General features: G+C 44.2%; 1 protein-coding gene across 1 annotated transcript in view; it reads right to left on the bottom strand.

The window, feature by feature from the left end:
* The window catches only part of LOC129697689 (dynein axonemal heavy chain 8-like), a 474,747-nt gene that overhangs the window by 127,258 nt on the left and 323,043 nt on the right, over window positions 1-24,446 (bottom strand). Inside the window, exons 64-69 of the mRNA XM_055636398.1 lie at window positions 23,152-23,305; window positions 19,399-19,563; window positions 16,922-17,148; window positions 15,419-15,537; window positions 13,552-13,655; window positions 4,085-4,261 (exon numbers count right to left, since the gene is read on the bottom strand). Of these exons, the coding sequence (XP_055492373.1) occupies window positions 4,085-4,261; window positions 13,552-13,655; window positions 15,419-15,537; window positions 16,922-17,148; window positions 19,399-19,563; window positions 23,152-23,305 (946 nt within the window). The remainder of the gene's footprint in view (window positions 1-4,084; window positions 4,262-13,551; window positions 13,656-15,418; window positions 15,538-16,921; window positions 17,149-19,398; window positions 19,564-23,151; window positions 23,306-24,446) is intronic.

The following is a 24,446-nucleotide window of genomic DNA, read 5'->3' as shown; positions in this document are numbered from 1 at the left end:
CCTCGCTCAGCGCCCCCCTCCGCTGCTTGTGTGCTGAGTATTTTTCCCGTCAATGAAATATGACAGAGATATTAATGATTTTATAAAATTTCCCATTCTCTCTGCTGCTCCCGCTGGTGGGATGGAGGAGACACTATAAAACCAGGAAGTGGTGTGCCTCAATTAGTCTCTACAACATGAAGGTCTGAGCTCTGAATGACTGAACAAATGTCTACACAGCTGTGAGTAAGTACCCTTAATTTGGTTTGAAAATGAAAATATGGTTATGGTTAGTTTGAAGGAAAAAAGCACTGCCTGCAAATGGTTGTTTGGGGGGTTTGGGTTGAGTAAAAAGTAATTCTCTCTCCCCTCTCTCTCTCTCCCTATCCCTCTTTCTTTCTCTCCCCCCCCCCCCTGTTCCCTCTCCCTTTCTCTCTCTCTCTCCCATCCTGTCGCCCCCCCCATCCTCCCCATCTCTCTCCCCCCCACCCCTCTCCTCTCCCTCCTCCCCCCCGCCCTCTCCTCCCCCCTCCTCTCTCCCCCCCTCCTCTCTCCCTCCTCCTCCCCCTCCTCTCTCCCCCTCCTCCTCTCTCCCCTCTCTCCTCTCTCCCCCGCTCCTCCTCCCTCTCCCCCCCTCCTCCTCTCCCTCCTCCTCCCCCTCTCCCCCCCCTCCCCCTTCCCCCCCCCCTCCTCCTCCCCCCCCTCCTCTCTCCCCCCTCCTCTCTCCCCCCTCCTCCTCCCCCTCCTCCTCCCCCCCTCCCTCTCCCCCCCTCTCCTCTCTCCCCCCCCTCCTCTCCCCCTCTCCTCTTCCCCCTCCTCCCCCCCCTCTCCCCTCCTCCTCTCCCCCTCCTCTCCCCCCCCCTCCTCTCCCCCTCCCTCCTCTCTCTCCCCCCTCCTCTCTCCCCCTCCTCTCTCCCCCTCTCTCTCCCCTCTCCCCCTCTCCCCTCCCTATCCCCCCCCCTCTCTCTCACCCCTCTTTTTTCTCCCCTCCTCCCTCCTCCCCCACCGTCCCTCCCCTAAACCCTCCTCCCCTCCACACACACCCCTACCCCCTTCCCTTCACTCCCCTCCCCCTCCCTGCTCCCCACCTCTCCCCCCTCACACCCCCCTCTCCTCTCTCTCCTCTCCCCCTCTCTCTCTCTCCTCTCCCTCTCCTCTCCCCCCTCTTCTCTCCCCCCCTCTCCTCTCCCCCCTCTCCTCTCCCCCCCTTTCCCTTTCTCTCCCCCTCTTTTTCTCCCCCACTCCCCCCCCCTTCATCCCCTCCCCCACCGTCCCTCCCCTAAACTCCCCTTCCCTCCCCACACCCCTACCCCCTTCCCTCCACCCTCCCTTCTCCCCCACCTCTCCCCCTCACTCTCACCCTCTCCCTCCCTCCACCCCCACCTTTCCCTCTTTCCCACCCTCCCTCTTCTCCTCGCCACCCCCTCTCCCTCTTGCCCCACTCTCTGTGGCTCTGCCCCTTCTCTCTCTGCCCTCACTCTCTACACCCCCCACCCCCCTCTCTCTATATGTGACTGTCAGTTGGGGGCTATGCGCCAGTAGATAGAGTGGTTATGGGGTAAAAGGAGCAAATTAATAATATTCATATAATATCAAGGGGGGTAATTAGCGTGAGTGCTGGGGGGTGGGGGGGGGGGGATAGTTAGTGTGTGTGACACTGCATGCCGCCTCCCCCCCCCTCCCCCCACAACCGCACGTTGGGGGAACAGACCCAACAGGTCTGCACTTGGTCTAGTATGGTTATATGGTTATTATAGTACAATCAGATGTTTGAAGCAATTTAAAGAAATTCAGGCATAAGCCTAAAATTCACTAAAAATGTCAGTAGTTCTGTGTTAGATTGCAAGTGTTTTCCTGTTTAAATGTCACTGAGTTTAGGATTCCAGGATAAGTACAAATTCCCGGTGGCCAAAGACCTGCCTGTTCTCCCGGTTTCCAAACAATTTAATTCCCTTTCACATTCCCACACTGACCTTTCTGTCCTAGGCCTCCTCCACTGTCAATGAGGCTAAACGCAAATTGGAGGAACAGCATCTCATATTTAGCTTGGGCAGCTTACAGCCCAGTGGTATGAATATTGATTTCTCTAACTTCAAATAACCCTGGCATTCCCTCTCTCTGGTGAGCGGTCCTGGTCATCCCGGCGAGCGGTCCTGGACATCGGGCTGCCTGTAGCTGCAACTACGGAGGGCTTGGGGGGGCCCTGACCACGAGGAACAGTGGAGGAAGAGACTGACTTTGGTGCCTTCCCACACAGTGGGAAACTTTGATTCTGCTGTGTGGGGATGTTTTGTGTTAAATTCTATAGTGTGTTGAGTCCTGTTTATTTTTATTGTATGGCTGTATGGGAATTCATTTCACTGTGCCATCTGGCACATGTGACAATTAAATCTATCTTGTATCTTGTATCTTGTATCTCTCCATCGCTCTCCCACTCAAATTGCACCAGCTTCTCGTTCTCGCCTAGCAAAATGCTAACAATGACCTTATCATCGTTACTTTTTTGCATTTCTTTCTATCATATTTGCATTACATTTGTTCTATATCTCTCTACATCACCGTCTATATCTCTCATTCCCCTGATGTCACCCATTCCTTCTCTCCAGAGATGCTGCTTGTTGTTGAGATGAGTTACTCTAGCATTTTGTATCTACCTTTGCTACAAAGCCAAACTTGCTGACAGTGTATTGTTCTAACACAGGATCCCTTATGAAGTGCACCAGGCAGGCAAACATTTGCTGCAACTTGGCGCTACTTTTGTCAAAACCGTCAGTCCACATATGGAAGTGTAAATGGAGGTTGTATCCTTCCCAAGGGATATCGGAAACTCCCAGATATAGTGGAAACCATGAGTTGCCATTTTGCTGTGGTTGCCACAGGTCTCCAAGTGGTCTTCCCATAAATTTACAATGCATCCTCAGCAGAAAATGCAAAGATTTTTGGGAGCATACGTTTTATATTGTCAATTCGGTGGCGCAGCGGTAGAGTTGCTGCACTTACAGCGCCAGAGACCCAGGTTCGATCCTGACTACGGGCGCTGTCTGTACGGAGTTTGTACGTTCTCCCCGTGACCTGTGTGGGTTTTCCCCGAGACCTTTGGTTTCTTCCCACACAAAGATGTACAGGTTTGTAGGTTAACTGGCTTGGTATTGATGTAAATTGTCTCTAGTGTGTAGCATAGTGATAATGTGCGGGGATCGCTGGTCGTTGTGGACTCGGTGGGCTGAAGGGCCTGTTTCCACGCTGTATCTCTAAAACTAAATAAAAAAAGCTAATTCATCAATGAAATCTCAGATTATTATTTAACTGAAACAAATTATTTCAGTTGTATTTAAAGCACAAATTATATACCTGCACACTTATTGTGATTAGAGTATTTTCTATTTTGTTTTTAGCTTTCGTGATTTTAATTCTCGATATACTTGTTATTCTGGGTCATATTTTTATCACTTTGAAAAATGGGTTGAATGTCTTTTGAAATTACTAAACTACTGGAGCATCAAGAGCAACTGATATGTTAAATTTACACTGATGCAATTTGGCGACTATCAACAAAACCCATGAGTGATTGCCTCTTCAACAATACTGATGAGGGATTGAGTTATTCTCTTTAGAAGGATGAGAGGATATCTTATTGAAACATATAAGATTATTAAGGGATTTGACACGCTAAAGGCAAGAAACATGTTCCCGATGTTGGGGGGAATCGAGAACCAGGGGCCACAGTTTAAGAATAAGGAGTAAGCCATTTAGAACGGAGATGAGGATAAACTTTTTCAACCAGGGAGTTGTGAATCTGTGGAATTCTCTGCATCAGAAGGCAGTGGAGGCCAATTATCTGGATACTTTCAAGAGAGAGTTAGATAGAGCTCTTAAAGATAGCGGAATCTTGGGATACGGAGAGAAGGCAGGAACGTAATGTGAACCTTGGGGTAGTGATTGTGGATGATCAGCCATGATCACAGTGAATGGCGGTGCTGGCTCGAAGGGCTGAATGGCCTACTCCTGCACCTATTGTCTATTGTCTATTGCCTCTATTCTACTTACAACTAAATATATATTTGAAATGGTTTCTCTTCCTGTGTTAATTGACCACAGTACTCACATTCAGAGCTGCCTCTGCAGCTTCTAATGCAGGCTTTGCTGCGATAAGTGTTTTCTCTGCAATATGTTTTTCCACTGCTATTTCATCCACAATCTTCTGCGCTTTATCTTTCACCATTTGGACTTCATTTTTGACTATTTCTGCTGCTTCTGCGCTCACTGTCACCTCTCCGAGCACCTGTGCAATGTTAAAGTGAAATTAATGAAATTAAAAAAGGAGGGAAGAAGATATTACATTATTGCCTTCCGTCACAGTGCACCGTGGTGGATGTTTATGTTCATTTCGATGTAGTTGTGTGTGACGTGTTGCTTTTTTGGCATGACTGTATGGCAAATCAAATGCCTTTACACACTTGGCTAAAAATTAATTGCAAATAAATTGCAATATTCCAATCAATTACGTCTGGATGTTAATTTTATTCGGAAAGTGTGGGTAAAGGTCATTTCAAGCTGTCTGGGAAAGTACTGTGTTGGTTTCATTGGAACACCACCAAAGCTGAGGAGATGCCTCTCCTTGCTGATGGTTTGAAAATAAGATTACATGTACAAGGCTACAAATGTAGACTCAATCAGCTGAACAACATAAAGCAATGTCACATCTCTAACCTCTACGTCCGATGTAATCTAAAAACGTAGTGTTTATGACCAATCTCTTGCTATGTGATGAAGATATGGAGGGTAAATTTGTGCGTGACATCAAAACAAAATTGGTATTCAAAATTATAGGCGACCTAGACAGATACTAAGTGGAGAGATGGAATAGGTGACATTTTGGGTTGAGACCCTCCTTCAGACGGCCCGAAACATCATCCACTCCTTCTCTCCAGAGATGCTGCCTGTCCCGCTGAGTTATTCCAGCGTTTAGGGTCTATTTTCGGTTTAAACCAGCATCTGCAGTTCTTTCCTACATAGATAGTAACTTTTCTCTTTAGCAGTTTCCTTGACCAGAGGACATAGATTTAAGGCAAGGGGTAGGAGATTTTAAACCGAATTTGAGGAAGAATATTTTTCACATAGAGCGTGGTTGAAATCTAGAACATAATGCATGGCAGAATGGAAGGTACTCTCAAATTTAGGGAGTGTTTAAAAAAGACCTAAAGTCAATGGTTTGGCATGCTTTGGGCTGGGTGCTGCAATATGGGATTAACACAGATAGGACACAAATTGCTGGAGTAACCCAGCAGGCCGGGCAGCATCTCTGAACAGTATCTGGGGAGCGAGTGCTATCCCTTGCAACTGCTGGAGATGTAACACCTGTCCCACACATCCAGGAACCCCAGCAGACCTTTCAGCTGAGACAAAGATTCATGTGCACCCCCTCTAACCTCATCTACTGCATCCGGTATTCCTGATGTAGTCTCCTTCAGATAGATACAAAAAGCTGGAGTAACTCAGCGGGTTAGGTAGCATCTCTAGAGAGAAGGAATGGTTGATAATTCGGGTTGAGACCCTTCTAGCCTCCTTTACATTGGCAAGACCAAGCGTAGACTCAGCGATGGTTTTGCCGAACACTTGCGCTCGGTCCGCCAAGGCCTGTTGGATCTCCTGGTTGCTGACCATTCTAAAACCCCTTCCCATTCCCATTCTGACTTTTCCATCCTGTACATAATGGTGAAAAGGCAGGTATTTCTTTCTTTCTCAGAAGGCTGAGGAATGATACACCTCACCGGGATGTATCAGATCATGAGGAGCATAGATAAGGTGGATGGTACACTCTTTTTCCCAGTATAAAACTAGAGGACATAGATTTAAGTTGAGAGAATGATTGAAAGGGAAGCAGAGGGGCAAGATGAAGAATGGTAAGGATGTGGACTGAGCTGCCAGAGGAAGTGGTGGAGATGGTTTCAATTACATTTGAAATATTTTTTTTTATGTCCTGTACAAAAATACAAAACTTCTGGAGGGGAATTTTTGATATCTTTTCCAAAATACTTAAAACTAAATTGGATAAAATTGATCACACTAGGTATGTCAGAGGCCTGTTCTGAGCTAATGATATTTCAAAGACGTTTCCATAACTATGGCCTGATAACGGTGAAAAAAACGAATACTTGCATTCTGGAAACAGACAACAGTCCCTATAGTGAAGATGTGGATCACAAACATGTCCAAGCCACTACATTTGGAAAACATTAGGCTTGTCTTGGCAGAAAAACCAGATCCATTTCTCAAGACATGGACACCTTTCACTGAATTCTTACAACAATAGCATGGTGCAACACAAATTTAAATTTAAATCCAATGCTGGGTTGGGTGAGGTGGGCGGGAGGGAGGAGGGGCAAGGTATATCTCCACATTTCTCTTTCTTTTTTCTTATCTCTATATCTTTCTGCCACACTGGTAGTTTAGGGGTCTTTCTTTTGTTCTTCTTCGATCTATCTTTTCACTTTTCACTTTTTTCCTTTCTTGTTTTCTTTTTCTTTTCTTTTTTAATTTTCATAGTTTAGATTATAAGGTTAAAAATGAAGCTGTACAATAATTGTATAATTTTAGATGCCGAATGTTTTATCTCTGTACAATTGTTTCTAATAAAAATAAAATAAATTAAGAAAAAAAATGTTTTTAAGAAATATATTTTAACCGGGACATGCCTTGTAAACATTTAGAAGGATATCCGTCAAATGTAGGCAACTGGAACTGACTTAGGTAGGCTATTTAGTCAGCATTGATGAGCTGGGTCCGAGAGCCTGTTTCCTTGCTGTATCATTCGATTCTACTTGGCTTTCAAACTACCTATTGCTTTGACATCAGTATAGAAGATATATGTAAATGATGAATATGAATTTGTGCGTGACATCAGAAAAAATTGGTATTCAAAATTATATGATGAATATGTAAATGAGTGATTTTATTTTGGAGCAAAGTGATGCTATTAATGGAAACATGATAGGAAGATTAAACAAGAACTTACCAGTTTGAGGTTTAATCTTTATTTTATGAGGAGTTACGATTACGTGAAGAGCCCGCCAGCCCGCATGCGTGTCAACCTTCAAAGAAGCGGTGTGAAATCACAGAAAACAGTTGTTGAACTGAATATAGGAAGATTCGAGAAACTAGAACTTCCACATGACCTTTATGAGAAGAGGGTTGGGAGCGGAGGGCACGTAATCCCTCATCGTAACTCCTCATAAAATAAAGATCAAACCTCAAACTGGTAATTTCTCGTTTAATCTTCCTATTTTACTTCGGAGTCACGTGAGTGACTACATGAAGATTTCAAAGCTCTGTGATTTCATGCCGTGAACACGAGTCCGTGCAACACACAGCATTAGTTGACCAGAAATGATTGAAAAGATAATGCATTCAGACATGACATAGCTTTAAAACATGCTGATGCTTTAAAACAAATGATAATAATAATAGTGATCCCTCATATCGGGAAAGCAAATTATTGAACAGAACTTAAAATTGAGTCGGCAAACGAACCCGGCCTGGCAATTGGTTTATTATAAAAAGTTTGGAAAGTTCGCTCATTCAACCATCCTGCAGTCACTAGGATATGGTCCAGCGGAACCTCCATGAACCTCACTGCTAATGTTGTTGCAGCCCTGGTGGAGTGAGATTTTAAAAAAACCCATCAGAGTCCACTCCTGCACAAGCCAATACATGTCTTAACCACCTGGAGATGGTCTGCACTGATACCCTCTTGTGTGGCTTTTTATGGCTAATAAACATTGCAAGTTCAGTGCCTCTCAGTTTCTTAGTAGCCTTAACATATTGTTGAATATGTGTGACCACACACAATCTTTGGTCCATAGGGTACGCCAAAAATTCCAGCTTAGACCTAACACCCCTGGTCTGCTTGATTAATTAGCTCATGCACATAATACGTTATTTTGTTGGTAAATATAACCATTTTGTCCAGCCGCAGTTTATGCAACGACTGGACGCGTTGCGCTGAAACTAGCGCCATGAGCATAACTTTATATGTGAGCCTGACCAACGATAAGGATGTAGCTGGAGCCCATCGGCGAAGCAGTGTTAATACTATGTTAACATCCCATACCTCCGAGTACATGGGCCTGGGAGAATTTGTGTTAAAGATACCCTTCATAAATCTGGATATCAGCGGGTGAGACCCGACAGAGTGGTGTCCTGATCCCAGCAACAAGTATGATGACAAGGCACTTTTGGCACTGTTAATGGCACTATAACTTAATCTTTCATCAAAGAACAGTTTTGAGAGAAACTCCAAAACATCCGTTATCCGTGCCGTATCATACGTTATATTGGAATTAAAAAAAAACACTTCCCATCTCTTGAAGTAAGAGATGTATTGCTTCTTGGTGCTATCTCTCCAAGAAGCAGTGATCATGTTCACGTTTCGGTCTGACAATCCGAGCCTCAGGAAAGGTTTTCTCAGTCTGCAAATCAAATAAATTGATTCTATCATGCAGAGGGTGGATAACCGAGTCATGGATGAACCAGCAAATTTTGTGTTTAGAAATAACCATATATTAGGGTCTATTATCATTCCCAATATCAGCGGGAATCATGGCTGCGTAGGCCAGTCAGGCACTTACCAAAATGCCTGAAGCGGAATCTTGCTGGATTTATTGCAAGCACCGAATGATGAGGCAAAACGGAAGAAATGCATATAAGAACATTCCTCCCCAGTGTAGCCAGAATGCATCCATCACCACTGCCCCTGGGTCTGGCTCCCATACAACATACTTTGGCAACTGGTGATTGAGCCTAGATGCAAACAAATCGATATACGGTGTTCCATACCGAGTAACAATGTCATTAAATACATTATGATCCAACATCCATTCTGTGTTGTCATTGAATTTGCATGACCTGGTGTCCGCCACCATGTTAGAAACATAGAAACATAGAAATTAGGTGCAGGAGTAGGCCATTCGGCCCTTCGTGCCTGCACCGCCATTCAATATGATCATGGTTGATCATCCAACTCAGTATCCCATACCTGCCTTCTCTCCATACCCTCTGATCCCCTTAGCCACAAGGGCCACATCTAACTCCCTCTTAAATATAGCCAATGAACTGGCCTCAACTACCTTCTGTGGCAGGGACTGCAGTAGAACCTCCCTGCTCCTATACTCAAATCCTTTTGCTATGAAAGCTAACATACCATTCACTTTCTACACTGCCTGCTGCACCTGCATGCCTACTTTCAATGACTGGTGTACCATGACACCCAGGTCTCGCTGCATCTCCCCTTTTCCTAGTCGGCCACCATTTAGATAATAGTCTGCTTTCCTGTTTTTGCCACCAAAATGGATAACCTCACATTTATCCACATTATACTGCATCTGCCAAACATTTGCCCACTCACCCAGCCTATCCAAGTCACCTTGCAGTCTCCTAGCATCCTCCTCACAGCTAACACTGCCCCCCCAGCTTAGTGTCATCTGCAAACTTGGAGATATTGCCTTCAATTCCCTCATCCAGATCATTAATATATATTGTAAATAGCTGTGTATGTTAAACGTACCTGCCAAGAAGGAAGCTGAAATACAAATGCTTTTTTCCCATACACCAGTGCCAAATGAGGTTAGCTAAACTATCACAGGATACTGACTTGATACCACCCATGTGGTTAATATATGCCACCGCTGTAATGTTGTCAATCTGTAGTTGAACATGCAGATTATGCATATTCGCACAATGCTTTTAACCCATAGAATACCCCCCAGCATCTTCAGATAGTTGATACCATGTAACTGAAGAATTGATAACTCATGCACATCCCATTTGCCACCGAAACTAGAAATGATATTAGTAGCTCCCCATCCTTGAGCACGAGCATCGGTTTGCAATAAAACTGAAGATTTACTGACCAAAATATTACTGGAACAATACCGAATAGTGGTCGCCCACCATTGGATTTCTGATATAGCTTCAGCTGGTAATAGTATAGCTGCGTAAAAATGTCCTAAATGGTATTTGAGTGCTTGCTCCTTTGCACGTTGTAAATTCTGATAATGCAAAGGCCCAAATTGTGCAGCTGGAAAAACAGCCACTATTTTGCCCATTACACTTGCCACCTGTCGAATAGATGGCTAATCCATAACAACAAGGCTGTTACAGGATTCTATTAATTCTAATCTTTTGCTCCAGGGCAGAGTCACAGACATATTAATAGAGTTAATGGTAAATCCCAAATAATTAATAACTCTAGTTGGTATCAAATTGGATTTAGCTGGATGGATGAGAAACCCCAATTTCTCAAATATGACTTTTGTGGCTGAAACAGCTAATTTAGCCAATTTCAGCGTTTTTCCTATGATAGGCCATAACAATATGTTTTTGAGCACTAAGCAACCCAAGCACCGACTTTAATAATTTGGTAAATAACCTGGGGCTGGTTAATTCATTAAGCAACGCTTTAAACTGCCATAGTTACCACATCCAGCTAAATTTCAAATATCTCTGGTGATCCCTGTGAATGGGTACTGAATAGTATGCATCTTTGAGATCGATGCATGCCATAAAGCATCCTTTGGAAATCAGTTGATTGGCTGTAACAAAGTTTTCGTTTTTTTTTAATGTCTATACTGCACATGAGAGTAAAGTTGTGTTAAATCAAGGATGATTCGACATCCTCCATCTTTCTTTTGTCTAGAGAATATATTCGAGATGAATTGGTGATGTTCATAACTTGTCGATTATCCCTTTTGTGTATAATCCCGTCTTGGTGTATGTTGTGTGGGTGGCAATGAGTTGGGAAGAAATTCAATTTGGAACCCTTGTATACTGTGCAGTATAAACAGATCTGAAGTTATCCATTGCCATTCGTGCAAAACAACAAGTGTAATCTATCACCAACTTGTAACTGGTCCACACGCCCCATGTTTCGGAAAGAATCAGACCCACCTACCTCCATGGTCTTATGGTAGGCCCAAAGGCCCCTGATGCGGGTTCTATTTCCGTTCTCGAGATTTGGAGGGTAGGACTGCTGGGGTGCGTGGATTGCGCATTTTCCCTGTGGGCCGGCTTGGGCCTTGGCCTAAAATACCTCTGCCCAGAGAATCAGCTTTCGAGCTGCCACCAGCTTCAGTTAACTGCTTATTGCTGATGGAGGCATAGGGGCATGGCCAGCAAAACGGTGAAGCTTTGCTCGTCGTTGGTGCCTTGATTAGCCCGACAGCTTTGCTTCCTCATCCAGGTCTTTTACCTGTTTGGGTGGGTCTTCCCCGAAGAGAAGATTCGGCGGCTGGACATTGCTGGCCTTACAGAAGCCTGCAAATCTGGGATTTAAGGCAGGACTGATGGCGTTCTTCCGAAAGCAGTTCATTTTGAAATGTGCATTGCACATCAATGCCAGGGCATCCTGCTGGACGTCCGATAAGGGCCCGCCATCCACAGATCTGGCAAATTCCGTGATGCCAGAGGCCAGTAATTAAAAAAAATTGTTGGAGTTTCATTTCCTGGGCTTTGATGCCCCCTCCAATGTATCCCCAGATAGAGCTGTTCATTGTCGGCATTTTCAGGGATGCCCAATTTACAGGTGTTTTGCAGCCGTCACCTGTTCCAGTAATTGATGTGACATGGGGTAGTTGATGCAAGAAGCCAGCTCTTTGTGCAGCGGCTCCCTTGTTTGCGAGGGTATCACAAGCCTTGATGCTATGGCAGGCAATTCTTGAACCTCACGCATGCATTCCAGTATGTTTCACGGACATACCTCCGAATTCGGAGTCAGTTATATACTGACCCCTGACACACTCCCCTCCTCAGAGTGTGAGATATTAAGCAGCCCTGAAACAGGCGCTACCACAGGTACCAAAGGAAACCTGTGCTGATATGACTCCGTATCACGGAGCATATTATGATGGAGCATCCTCTGTGGGATGAACGCCCGAGGATGCTATCCACGCTCCATATGGGATAAACGCCCGAGGATGTACCCATGTTTGTCGGAGGCGAACCCTCCTGGCCTGACTCGTCCGAGTCCACAGGCCTCTTCATACTTCCGTTTGGCTTTGTCCACTTTTCGGGGTTGCCAAAGTGCTTTGGGCAAGCACCAAGTCTGAAGTCGCTGACCGCACTGTCAGCGACTCGGGCGGTGAACCCAACGGCCGCCGGCTACCCGCACTCCCGCGGTCCTCCGTAGCCGGTTTCCCCATGGCCCGTCAGGATTTCGCCCTGGATTTCCATGCCCGCAGCAAGCTCTGTAAAAGAGATTTAACCAAAAAACACAGCCTGAGAATAAGTTTGAAAACTTACCTGCAGGGTCTAAACTTACCGCTGGAGGAGCGACGCGCCGCACAGCCAGTCGTGCGCCATGTGTTAGACGTATTGACGCGCATGCGGGCTGGTGGGCTCTTCACGTAGTCACTCACGTGATTCCGAAGTAAAATGTACTTAACAGTGTTTAAATAACATTTAAGAATTCATTTCAGGAAATATAAGTACTCATATTCAATGGTACATTATAAAGCACCCTCTCATTCACAGAAAGCATATTAATTAGATTTTATTTTTATTCCAAGTAAACATACATGAATGTTTGGATATCTGCAATTTATTCTCTGGAAAATTTGCAGCAAGAATATGAGAAGTAGGCTTCATGATTTAGTTTTACCTGTTATTATATTAATAGAGAGTCATAGAAAGTCATAGAGTGATACAGTGTGGAAGCAGGCCCTCCCGTCCAACCTGCCCACATTGGCCAAAATATCCCAGCTACACTGGTCCCACATGCCTGCGTTTGGTCCATATCCCTCCAAACCTGTCCTATCCATGTACCTGTCTAACTGTCTGTTAAATATTGGGGTAGTTCCTGCCTCAACTTGGACCCACAATACCTCTACTCTGATCAAGAAGGCTCATCAGCGTCTCTTCTTCCTGAGGAGACTGAAGAAGGTCCATCTGTCTGCTCAGATCCTGGTGAACTTCTACCGCTGCACCATCGAGAGCATCCTTACCAACTGCATCACAGTATGATATGGCAACTGCTCTGTCTCCGACCGGAAGGCATTGCAGAGGGTGGTGAAAATTGCCCAACGCATCACCGGTTCCTCGCTCCCCTCCATTGAGTCTGTCCAAAGCAAGCGTTGTCTGCGGAGGGCGCTCAGCATCGCCAAGGACTGCTCTCACCCCAACCATGGACTGTTTACCCTCCTACCATCCGGGAGGCGCTACAGGTCTTTCCATTGCCGGACCAGCAGGTCGAGGAACAGCTTCTTCCCAGCGGCTGTCACTCTACACAACAACGTTCCTCGGGGACTGCCAATCACCCCCCCCCCCCCCCGGACACTTATTATTATTTATTCAAATCATGTGCTATGTCGCTCTTCCAGGATGATGCTAAATGCATTTTGTTGTCTCTGTACTGTACACTGACAATGACAATTAAAATTGAATCTGAATCTGAATCTGAACTGTCTCCAGAGATGTATCCGGTTCATTTCTTATTCAATCCAGTTATGTCTCAAAGAACTTATTGTCATCTTGGTCAATCAATGACATATCTGGGATATTAAATGTGAGTACAGCACAAACCTTATCAGCGTTGCGTGATGCCACTGCCAATTGCTTTTCTTTCCCTGCTAGTTGCTCAGCAAGTTGAGCCACTGATTCAGTTGCTTCCATGAGCTTGTAGAGACCTGAAATTGGATGTTTTGTTTGATTTAGAGCCAATATGTTTCACAAAAACGTCATTCATTTTCTCACTAAACGTAGGGTGCAGGAAACATACAACACAGACCAGCACAGAACGGGAATGGGCTTTGGGGCAACAATGTCTGTGGCAAACATGATGTCACGTTATACTAAACTCCTGTGCTGCGCTTGTATCATTGTATCAATGTTACAACATTTTGAGATTTTAAAAATCAAGTCTGCAATTTATCCCATCAGATAAAGCATAAAAATAAGTTTAATTTGACACCTAATTCACTTTCATATCTCAAATAATTAAAAAAGTTATGGCCATTTTCATACTCGTAAATTAGCATCTTCTTCCCTATTGATTTTCTATGGACATAACAAAAAAGCTGTGATCGTGGACAGTCAAAAGCCCATAACTTTCTTAAAAATGAAGAGAACTGAATGAAATTTTCAGTTATCATAGATTGAAGCATTCTGAAACAAATATAAAACAATCTTATTTGGATAACCTGAAATTAAAGCATATAATTAGTTAGTTGCCCAATTGTAGCTAATTTCAAACTTCAATTACTAGATCTAAACATCTATCCATTTCTTAATAAATGATTAACATTTTTAAATAGCCTGTGTCCAAATAATATTCACAAATAATTCACAATGAAACATGATTTTTAAAATCTCATTTACATTAATTTATAGGCCAAATGGAAGGAATTTAGTGTTCAATTGCTGTAAATTAAAGTCCATTTAAATCAGCTTTCTAGTGGGCTCCTGTGAACGCACTGGTTTAGAACGTTCACATTGCGGTGGATTTGTGCCCTCAAATGCCCAGAAAAATACTGCGGGATATAATGGGGCCAAAATTAACTACTCGCAACATTAAACTTTGTATAAAGGGATCTTAAGAAGCCCTTTTTAATGTAAAAATAAACAGCCTACCTTCCGTTTTCCCCTGTATGAGATTCGGCCCGTTGTTGGCGGTCGCGGGTTTAGGGGTTAATTTTTAAACTACTATAACAATTAGATAAAGCCCTTAAAAGTAATAATAGCTAAAGCGACGGAATCTTCCAGCAATTTTTCGTTAATAATTAACTAGGCTGAACATCCTCGATTTGAACAGCCTAGGGGAAATTGCGTTTTAAACCCGCCCCCCTCTAAACGGCGCCAAAATCGCGCACACGGGCTGGGCCAGATTTTCAGCGACGCTTCAGGTAGGTTTTGCAACATACCTATATCATGTCTCTCCATTTCCTGCATATCCAAGTGCCTATCTCAAAAACTCTTAAGTTTAGTTTAGTATAGTGTAGTTTAGAGATATAGCGTGGAAACAGGCCCTTCGGCCCACTGTGTCCACGCCAGCCAGCGATCACCCCGCACACCAGCGCTATCCTACACATACTAGGGACAATTAACAATTTTGTAGCAAGCCAAATAACCTACAAACCTGTACATCTTTGGAGTGTGGGAGGAAAACGGAGCACCCGGAGAAAACCCACACAGATCACAGGGGGGGAATGTACAAATTCCATACAGACAGCACCTGTTGTCAGGATGGAACCCGGGTCTCTAGCGGGGTGAGGCAACAACTCTACTGCTGCGCCCCTATTGTATCTACTTCCACTACCATATCTGCCAGCGTGTTCCAGGCATGCACCACGCTCTGTAATTGCTCCACAGATCTCCTTTATCATTCGCTCCTCTCACCTTAAAGCTATGTCCTCCAATCTTTGACATTCCCATTCCTTCGAAATGTACCTACCCATTTGCATATGCTCGGCCAGCTCATTGATGTTTGCATGTTTCTCTGCATATATAGCTTTATAGCTATTTATAAAGGCAAGGTATGATTTGGGAGTTACATGTGTCCGTCTTCGGTATCTGAAAAATAAGGCACAAAAATGATTATTCTTACCATCTGTCACATATTTCAGCAAACATTAATGAGCAGTACCATATATCTGAAATCTCCCATACATAGGAGCAGAATTAGACCATTCGGCCCATCAAGTCTACTCCGCCATTCATTCATGGTTTATCTAATCTATTTTTCATTGGTATCATTTAAAAATAAATTGGATAGGCATATGAGAAGGGGAATGGAGGGTTATGGTATGAGTGCAGGCAGGTGGGGCTAATCAAAAAAAATTTTGTTCGGCTCGGACTTGTAGGGCCATTCCGTTGTAATTGTATATGGTTTATCTATCTCTCCCATCTAATCCCATTCTCTGTCTGTCTTCTCCCCGTAACCTCTGACACCTGTACTAATCAAGAATCTATCTCTCTGCCTTAAAATGTTACTTGATATTTAAACACTCTATGTTTTCTGCGATTTGTGTCTAATTCTGTTAGAATTGCTTAATGGGTAAACCTTGCGTGGACTAGTGGATGGGGGAGCACAGTTGTGCATCTTATCGAGCTGGTGTTTCATAGCTCCAACAGTGTGCATTCAAGCCTTACTAACATTGCCCCTAGATGGGTCTTGCAGGTTCTCCCTATAATCACGTGGGCTTCTTGCCACGACAAAAAGATGTGCAAAAAAAAAGCAGCCGGAAGAACTCAGAGGGTCCGGCAACATCCGTGTTATCTGAAATACAAATGATACCTAGCCATAACATCAAAGATAGACACAAAATGCTGGAGTATTGGAGCGATTGCTTTTCCTTTTTTTTCTTTTCTTTCTAGGGTCTTATTTCCTTTCTTTACTTCCTTCTCTGAGTTCTTCCCTAAGGGGCTTTCTTTTCCCAACACTTTCCTGCATTCACGATTCTTGCTCACTCTCCTTACTTCTTTTATTTCTATCTTTTTTAAAGCTCGAAAAACAAAGTGGTACAATAAATGTAATAAGATATATCTGATGTGTATTATTGTCATTTACTGTACTTCTAATAAAAATATTTAAAAAAAATTAATAAAACAAAATACTGGAGTAATCCCCCTGTCCCACTTAGGATACCTGAACGGAAACCTCTGGAGACTTTGCGCCCCACCCAAGGTTTCCATGCGGTTCCCCGAGGTTGCAGGTGGTTGCCGGAGGTTGCAGGTAGTGGAAGCAGGTAGAGAGACTGACAAAAACCTCCGGGAACCGCACGGAAACCTTGGGTGGGGCGCAATGTCTCCAGAGGTTTCAGTTCAGGTTTCCTAAGTGGGACAGGGGCATCACTCAGCAGGACAGGCAGCATCTCTGGAGAGAAGGAATGGATGACGTTTCAGGGCGAGACCCTTCTTCAGACTAACTGTCAGCAATAAATCAATCAGAACATACCTCTGGAAATAGTCCTCACAGGTCTGAAAGACTTGGTCATGAAAGATACCCATCGTTGCTACCAGATGGTTTTTAATCTCCTCTGAACAAACAACGTGGAAACCAGAAAGAAAATAGCTAGAGACGGCAACCAGTGCCTCGGTGGGCCAACTTCTGAACCAGTCCATTGTACACCCTGAAATCAGGCCGGGGAACTTCAGCGCTCGTGATCGAAACTTTTCACCAACCTAACATCAAAACAAAAGAAAAAGTTAGTTTAGAGTCAATGTTTTATTTGCATATGTCCCAGATAGAACAATGCAATTCTTACTGATAGCAGCACAACAGAGTATGTAAACATAGTACACTGTAAATAATATAAAAAACAAGAAAAAGGTTCAATGTGTATATTTATACAGTAAGCCATATATACTTTTGCAAGCCACACATACAGTGGCTTGCAAAAGTTTTCATACCCCTTGAACTTTTCCACATTTTGTCACGTTACAACCACAAACGTAAATGTATTTTATTGGGATTTTATGTGATAGACCAACACAAAGTGGCGCATAATTGTGAAGTGGAAGGAAAATGATACATGGTTTTCACATTTTTTTACAAATAAAAAACTGAAAAGTGTTGCGTGCAAAAGTATTCAGCCCCCTTTACTCTGATACCCCTAAATAAAATCCAGTGCAACCAATTGCCTTCAGAAGTCACCTAATTAGTAAATAGAGTCCACTTGTGTGTAATCTAATCTCAGTATAAATACAGCTGTTCTGTGAAGGCCTCAGAGGTTTGTTAGAGAACATTAGTGAACAAACAGCATCATGAAGCCCAAGGAACACACCAGACAGGTCAGGGATAAAGTTGTGGAGAAGTTTAAAGCAGAGTTAGGTTATAAAAAAATATCCCAAGCTTTGAACATCTCACGGAGCACTGTTCAATCCATCATCCGAAAATGGAAAGAGTATGGCACAACTGCAAACCTACCAAGACATGGCCGTCCACCTAAACTGACAGGCCGGGCAAGGAGAGCATTGATCAGAGAAGCAGCCAAGAGGCCCATGGTAACTCTGGAGGAGCTGCAGAGATCCACAGCCCAGGTGGGAGAATCTGTCCACAGGACAACTATTAGTCGTGCACTCCGCAAATCGGGCCTTTATGGAAGAGTGGCAAGAAGAAAGCCATTGTTGAAAAAAAGCCATAAGAAGTCCCGTTTGCAGTTTGCCATAAGCCATGTGGGGGACACAGCAAACATGTGGAGGAAGGAGCTCTGGTCAGATGAGACCAAAATTGAAGTTTTTGGCCTAAATGCAAAACGTTATGTGTGGCGGAAAACTAACACTGCACATCACCCTGAACACACCATCCCCACTGTGAAACATGGTGGTGGCAGCATCATGCTGTGGGGATGCTTTTCTTCAGCAGGAACAGGGAAGCTGGTCAGAGTTGATGGGAAGATGGATGGAGCCAAATACAGGGCAATCTTGGAAGAAAACTGTTAGAGTCTGCAAAAGACTTGAGACTGGGGCGGAGGTTCACCTTCCAGCAGGACAACGACCCTAAACATACAGCCAGAGCTACAATGGGATGGTTTAGATCAAAGCATATTCATGTGTTAGAATGGCCCAGTCAAAGTCCAGACCTAAATCCAATTGAGAATCTCTGGCAAGATTTGAACATTGCTGTTCATAGACGCTCTCCATCCAATCTGACTGAGCTTGAGCTATTTTGCAAAGAAGAATGGGCAAAAATTTCAGTCTCTAGATGTGCAAAGCTGGTAGAGACATACCCCAAGAGACTTGCAGATGTAATTGCAGCGAAAGGTGGTTCTACAAAGTATTGACTCAGGGGGGCTGAATACTTTTGCACGCCACACTTTTCAGTTTTTTATTTGTAAAACAATTTGAAAACCATGTATCATTTTCCTTCCACTTCACAATTATGCACCACTTTGTGTTGGTCTATCACATAAAATCCCAATAAAATACATTTACGTTTGTGGTTGTAACGTGAGAAAATGTGGAAAAGTTCAAGGGGTATGAATACTGTCTGCCACTGTATGTACACATAAAAACAATAATAGTGTAATAATAATGATAATAGTCAATGTAGTTCAGATCTTAATGAAGATTGTAGAGTTTAATAGCCTCAGAATTAAAGGACGTTCTTTTTGGAGGAGATGAGGAGGAATTTCTGTAGTCAGAGGCTGGTGAATCTAAGGAATTCTTTGCCACAGAAGGCTGTGAATACCTAACCAATGGATATTTTTAAGGAAGAGAGAGATAGATTCTTTGATTAGTACAGGTATCAGGGGTTATGGGGAGAATGCATAATGGGGTTAGCAAGGGGAGATGGGTCAGCCATGATTGAATAGTGGAGTAGACTTGATGGGCCGAATGGCCTAATTCTGCTCCTATCACTTATGACCTTATAGGTCACTAAATTAATAACAGTGTGGAGTTATATATTATTGATAATAGTAAGACACTGACCGGAGATAAGCAGAGGACAACATGTAAGTTTTTCCTTGCTCTTTTTATAAAATACTCGTATAGGTTGTCAAACGTGGGAGGGACTCGAGGGGTTTCTTTCTTCATTGTTGCAATAAGAGACTGTGTGATCTCATCAAGTTCCTCCCGAGCAAATAAGTTTGATACCTGTCAACGAAAAATAAATCCAAACAGACAATATCTCACATGGTAAGTGTAGAGGAAGGAAGACACAAAATGGTGGAGTAACTCAGTGGGTCAAGCAGCACCTGAACAAACAATAGTCTGTTTCATTTATCATCGGTACTTTTGTTCATATCTTTCATTCATTGTTCTTTAACTCTCCGCATCGTCTTTAATACTCATTTCCCTTTCCCATGACTTCCAGTCTGAAGAAGAGTCTCGACCTGAAACATTACCCACTCCACAGATGCTGCCTGTCCTGCTGAGCTACACCAGCTTTTTGTGTCTATCTTCTGCTAAGGTTATATGTGATCGGTGTATATTTATTGCTCCTGGTACAAATACATTTGGATAGGTTTAGTTAATTGTTGTTAATGGTTAAAACAGTGAACTTCAGTCGATTCAAAAGATATTTGCAAACGTTCAGAGAATTGAACGTGCCGTCACCATTCATTCATTCCGTACGCGCTGGCTCGTGAGGGAATGCCAACTCTGGTTGGAAATATTCTGGAAGGTGTTAACATGTAATCTGATGCCACCAACCATCCTGCCGCAATGCTCCAGGCATTGGTTTCCAAATTCATCGTTTCTCCCAGCACAAAACTGGATAATGCAATTTTGTAATACATACTCCAATAAATATGGAGATTATGGAGGATTAATCTGGGCGAGTGTAGAGGATGATGTCCTCACCTGCGCCACAGTCTCCTGCCTCGTCTCCAGGGGTGTCGATCCAGTCTCCCTCGCCGGTGAAACCACCTTCCCTCTCGTCGGGAGGAAAGAACGGAGATGGTCTCGTACACGTGCTGGTCGTATTTGTATGCCGGTTGTGAAATATCCGGGCTATGTTTGACTTTCTCCAAGTTGTTATTATTTAATATGCATGCCTTACTTGGTTAATGGGGTTGTCATGTTATGGATTCTTTAAGAGGGAGGATGTAGATTAGTGTCACTCATGTTATGAGTCATGCTTTTGTAGTTACGCCCACTAGCTTTGACATTAATCCTCCCTGCCTGTTCCCTTTTAGAATTAGAGAGACGTGCAAGTGTGAAGTCATATTTGCTATGTTGTTAATAACGTCTTTGGACCTTTATCATGGTATAAGGCTTCAGTTATTTACAATGGGTGAAACACAACAGCGAGTACAATAGAACATAGAATAATACAGCACAAGAACAGATCCTCCAGTACATAATGTCTGTGCTGAACATGATGCTATGACAATCACTCAGGAACGACCGGCGTCAGCTCAGGTCCTTCTTGGAGGTGCTGGAGAAGGACGCCAAGACCAAGAGCAGCGTTGTTCCTGTTGAGGGCAGAGGAACCAGTAGAGCGTCACTTGTAGCCAGGGTCCGGAAGGCAAGGAGCACCGCCACTGCACCTAGGATCCGCAAGGGGAGGAGTGGCTCTGCTGTCAGTGACCGAAGGACTGGTGACGGGATCTAGGGAGTGGGCAGGGCTGAAGATGTCCTGGTTCGGTTGCTCCTAGGCCTGGCCAAGCTGGCCATCTGCGAGTCATGGAGCCAGACAGAAGAGGGCTTTGCCCGAGCTGGATGCTTGCCCCTTTACCGGGGTTATGTCCGCATCCGGGTGGTGTTAGAGAGGGACATAGTTATATTGTAGTTATTTAGTACATTTGTAACGCAGTTGTTTGGAATTTAGTGTCTGAATAATTTGATGATTTTGTAATATGGTGGTGGGTGTGTCACCACGGTTTTGGTATCGTGTTCCTAATCAAATTACTTATTTTTGATACAAAAAACAGACAACCACTCGTTTACCTGCACATCACCCATATCCCTTCATCCCCTCCATATACATATGCCTACCCAAAAGTCTTTTACAGGGCTCCAACGTATCTGCTTCAACCACCACCCCCGGCAACGCGTTCCGGGCACCCACCACCCTCTGTGGATAAAACCTGCCCCGTGCACCTCTTTTAAACTTTGCCCCCCTCACCACCTTAAAGCTATGTCCTTGAATATTTGATTTTCCATCCAGGGGAAAAGATTCTGTCTGCCCACCCTATCTTTGCCTCTTATAATTTTATATACTTCTATCAAGTCTCCCTGCGGTGGGAGGTGGGGGGGGGGGGGAGGGGTGAAGAGGGAGGTGGGGAGGGGGGGGGGGGGGGAGGCATGTGGGGGAGTGAGGGGGAGGTGGGGGGTAAAGGGGGGGGGGGATCAAGGGGATGAGGGGAGGAGTGAAGGGGGGAAGATGAGCCATTGGGAGAAACCATCTTGTGGTCAAGGGAGCTGCGGGGACAAGCCCGAGAGATGCCCTCCCAGCTAGCTGTGTTCCCTGCTGCAGGTTTGGAGGAAGACTGAGCCATTGGGAGAAACCATCTTGTGGTCAAGACTGAGCTGCGGGGACAAGCCCGAGACAGCCAGAGCCTCCTATGAGGTCAAGAATGATTGGCTGTGGCAAGTCTGAGATTGCCGATGAGTCTTACCTGCCACAAACAATGAGCGATTGCGCCCACACACACACACACACGCACGCACGCACACACACACACACACACACACACACACACACACACACACACACACACACACACACACAGGGGTAAAGACAGAGTCGCCATAATGCTTTTCGCATGCCTGCCTTCATCAGTTGGGGAATTGAGTGTGGTGGGACATGATGTTAAATTGTACAAGACGTAGGTGAGCCTGGACTTGGAGCATTGTGTTCAGTTTTGGTCTCCCTACTATTGGAAAGATGCCAGTAAGTAGAGAAGATTTACAACAATCTCTAGGACTAGAGGGCATGAGTTTTAGGGAGAGGTTAGGCAGGCTTGGAATGTATCCTGTATAGTGCAGGAGTGAGTGGTGACCTTAAGGAGGTGTATAACATCACGAGGGGCACACAGTGGATAGGGATAGTCTTTTTCCCAGGGTATGGAAATAAAGAACTAGATGGCATAGGATTAAGGTGAGAGGGTAAAGATTTAATAGGTTACATGAGGATATGGAATGAGCTAACAGGGAGGTACAAGAACAACATTTAAAAGACATTTGGACAGGTACATGTTTTGAGGGACATGGGCTAAACATGGGCAAATGGGACTAGCTTTAATGTGGAATCTTGGTGAGCATTGACAAATTGAGCTGAAGGACCTGTTTCTGTCAGTGTAACTTTATCGCTGTTGCTAATGAGACCTGGGGCATATCATATCGCACGGTGGGGCACACCTAACTGGCCTATTTCTGATCCTAAATATGTGTCTCAACATGTCTCTCGTGGACGGCACAGTAACGCAGCGGTAGAGTTGCTGCCTCACAGCGCCAGAGACCAGGGTTCGATCCTGACTACGGGTGCTGTCTGTACGCAGTTTGTGCGTTCTCCCCGTGACCGCGTAGGTTTTCTCCGAGATCTTCGCCTTCCTCCCACACTCCAAAGACGTACAGGTTTGGAGGTTAATTGGCTTGGTGTAAATGTAAATTGTCCCTAGTGTGTGTGTGATAGTGCCTGGATCGCTGGTCGGCGTGGACTCGATGTGCCAAAGGGCTTGCTTCTGTGCTGTATCTCTTAACTAAAGTAAAAAATAAGTGTTTTAAAATAATACATACCTCTCCAGAAGAGAGCACATTGTTGAGATACTCAAGAAAAGACTCTTCCTTGATATCATTATCAGTGAAGATGAAGGTAATGCCCTTCCCATCTGCTCCAGCTGTTCTGTACAGTATCTTTAAATCATCCATCAAATTGGTGGCATTATAAGCTCTGAAAAATGAAATGAAATAACAATATAACAAGGACAACAATGGGCATTTGTGCAGCAGCCTGAGTACACTCAAAAATGAGATTGATATAAGGCACGACATGCTGGAGTAAACTCTCTGGATAGAAGGAATGGGTGAAGTTTCAGCTAGAGACCCTTCGTTAGGATAGTTGCTCAAGGTTGGGTTTGGTAGGTATATGGAACAAGCAGCCAGATGAAATGGTGACACTTAAACGACATTTGGGCAGGTGCATGCACAAAAAAAATTTAGAGGATATGGTTTAAATAAGCAAATGGGACTAGCGTAGATGGCTTGTTTCCATACTGTATGGTTGAAGCTAAGTGGCACGTTGGCGCAGTGGTAGAGTTGTTACCTTACAGTGCTTGCAGCCCCGGAGACCTGGGTTTGTTCCCGACTACAGGTGATTCTGTTTGTACATTCTTCCTGTGACTGCGTGGGTTTTCTCCGAGATCTTTGATTTCCTCCCACACTTCAAAGATGTGCAGGTATGTAGGTAAATTGGCTTGGTAGGTTTAAAATTGTCCCTAGTGTGTGACGGATAGTGTTAATGTGCGGGGATCGCTGGTCGGTGTGGGCTCAGTGGGCGGAAGGGCCTGTTTCCGCACTGTATCTCTAAACTAAACTAAACTAAACTAAACTAAACTAAACTAAGGACTATGATTCTAAGCAATGGTATTCGTGGCCAATGAACGCAGCAGCACAGGTAGATGCGGTGTGAACAGGTCATATGGGATATTTGCCTTCATTTGTTGAGATGCAGAATAGAAGGAGATTATGGCACAACTTCATAAAAACTCAGTTAAGTCACTGTTTGGCTACTATATGCAACTCTGGTTATTCCAATATATGAAGACGGTGATTACATGGAGAGGGTGCAGAGGAGATTCATCAGTGTTGCCTGAGGTTTCACCATAAGGAGAGACAGGGTTAGTTGGATTTGCTTTCCTTGAAGTGGAAAGGTTGAGTGGGGATTAGATCAGGTACACAAAATGAAGAGGGCACAGACAGGGTAAATAATGAGAAACTTTCACCCTTAGCAAAGACACAAGAGGGTATAGATTTAAGGATGGAAGAAGAGACGTGAGGACTTTCTTCAGTTTTTTAGCTTTAGTTTTATAGAT

Source organism: Leucoraja erinacea, chromosome 5 (genome assembly GCF_028641065.1).
Source record: "Leucoraja erinacea ecotype New England chromosome 5, Leri_hhj_1, whole genome shotgun sequence".
In the NCBI taxonomy this organism is placed as follows: Eukaryota; Metazoa; Chordata; class Chondrichthyes; order Rajiformes; family Rajidae; genus Leucoraja; species Leucoraja erinaceus.
The sequence above is the reverse complement of the archived record's forward strand: the minus strand, read 5'-3'. Positions and strand labels throughout refer to the sequence as shown.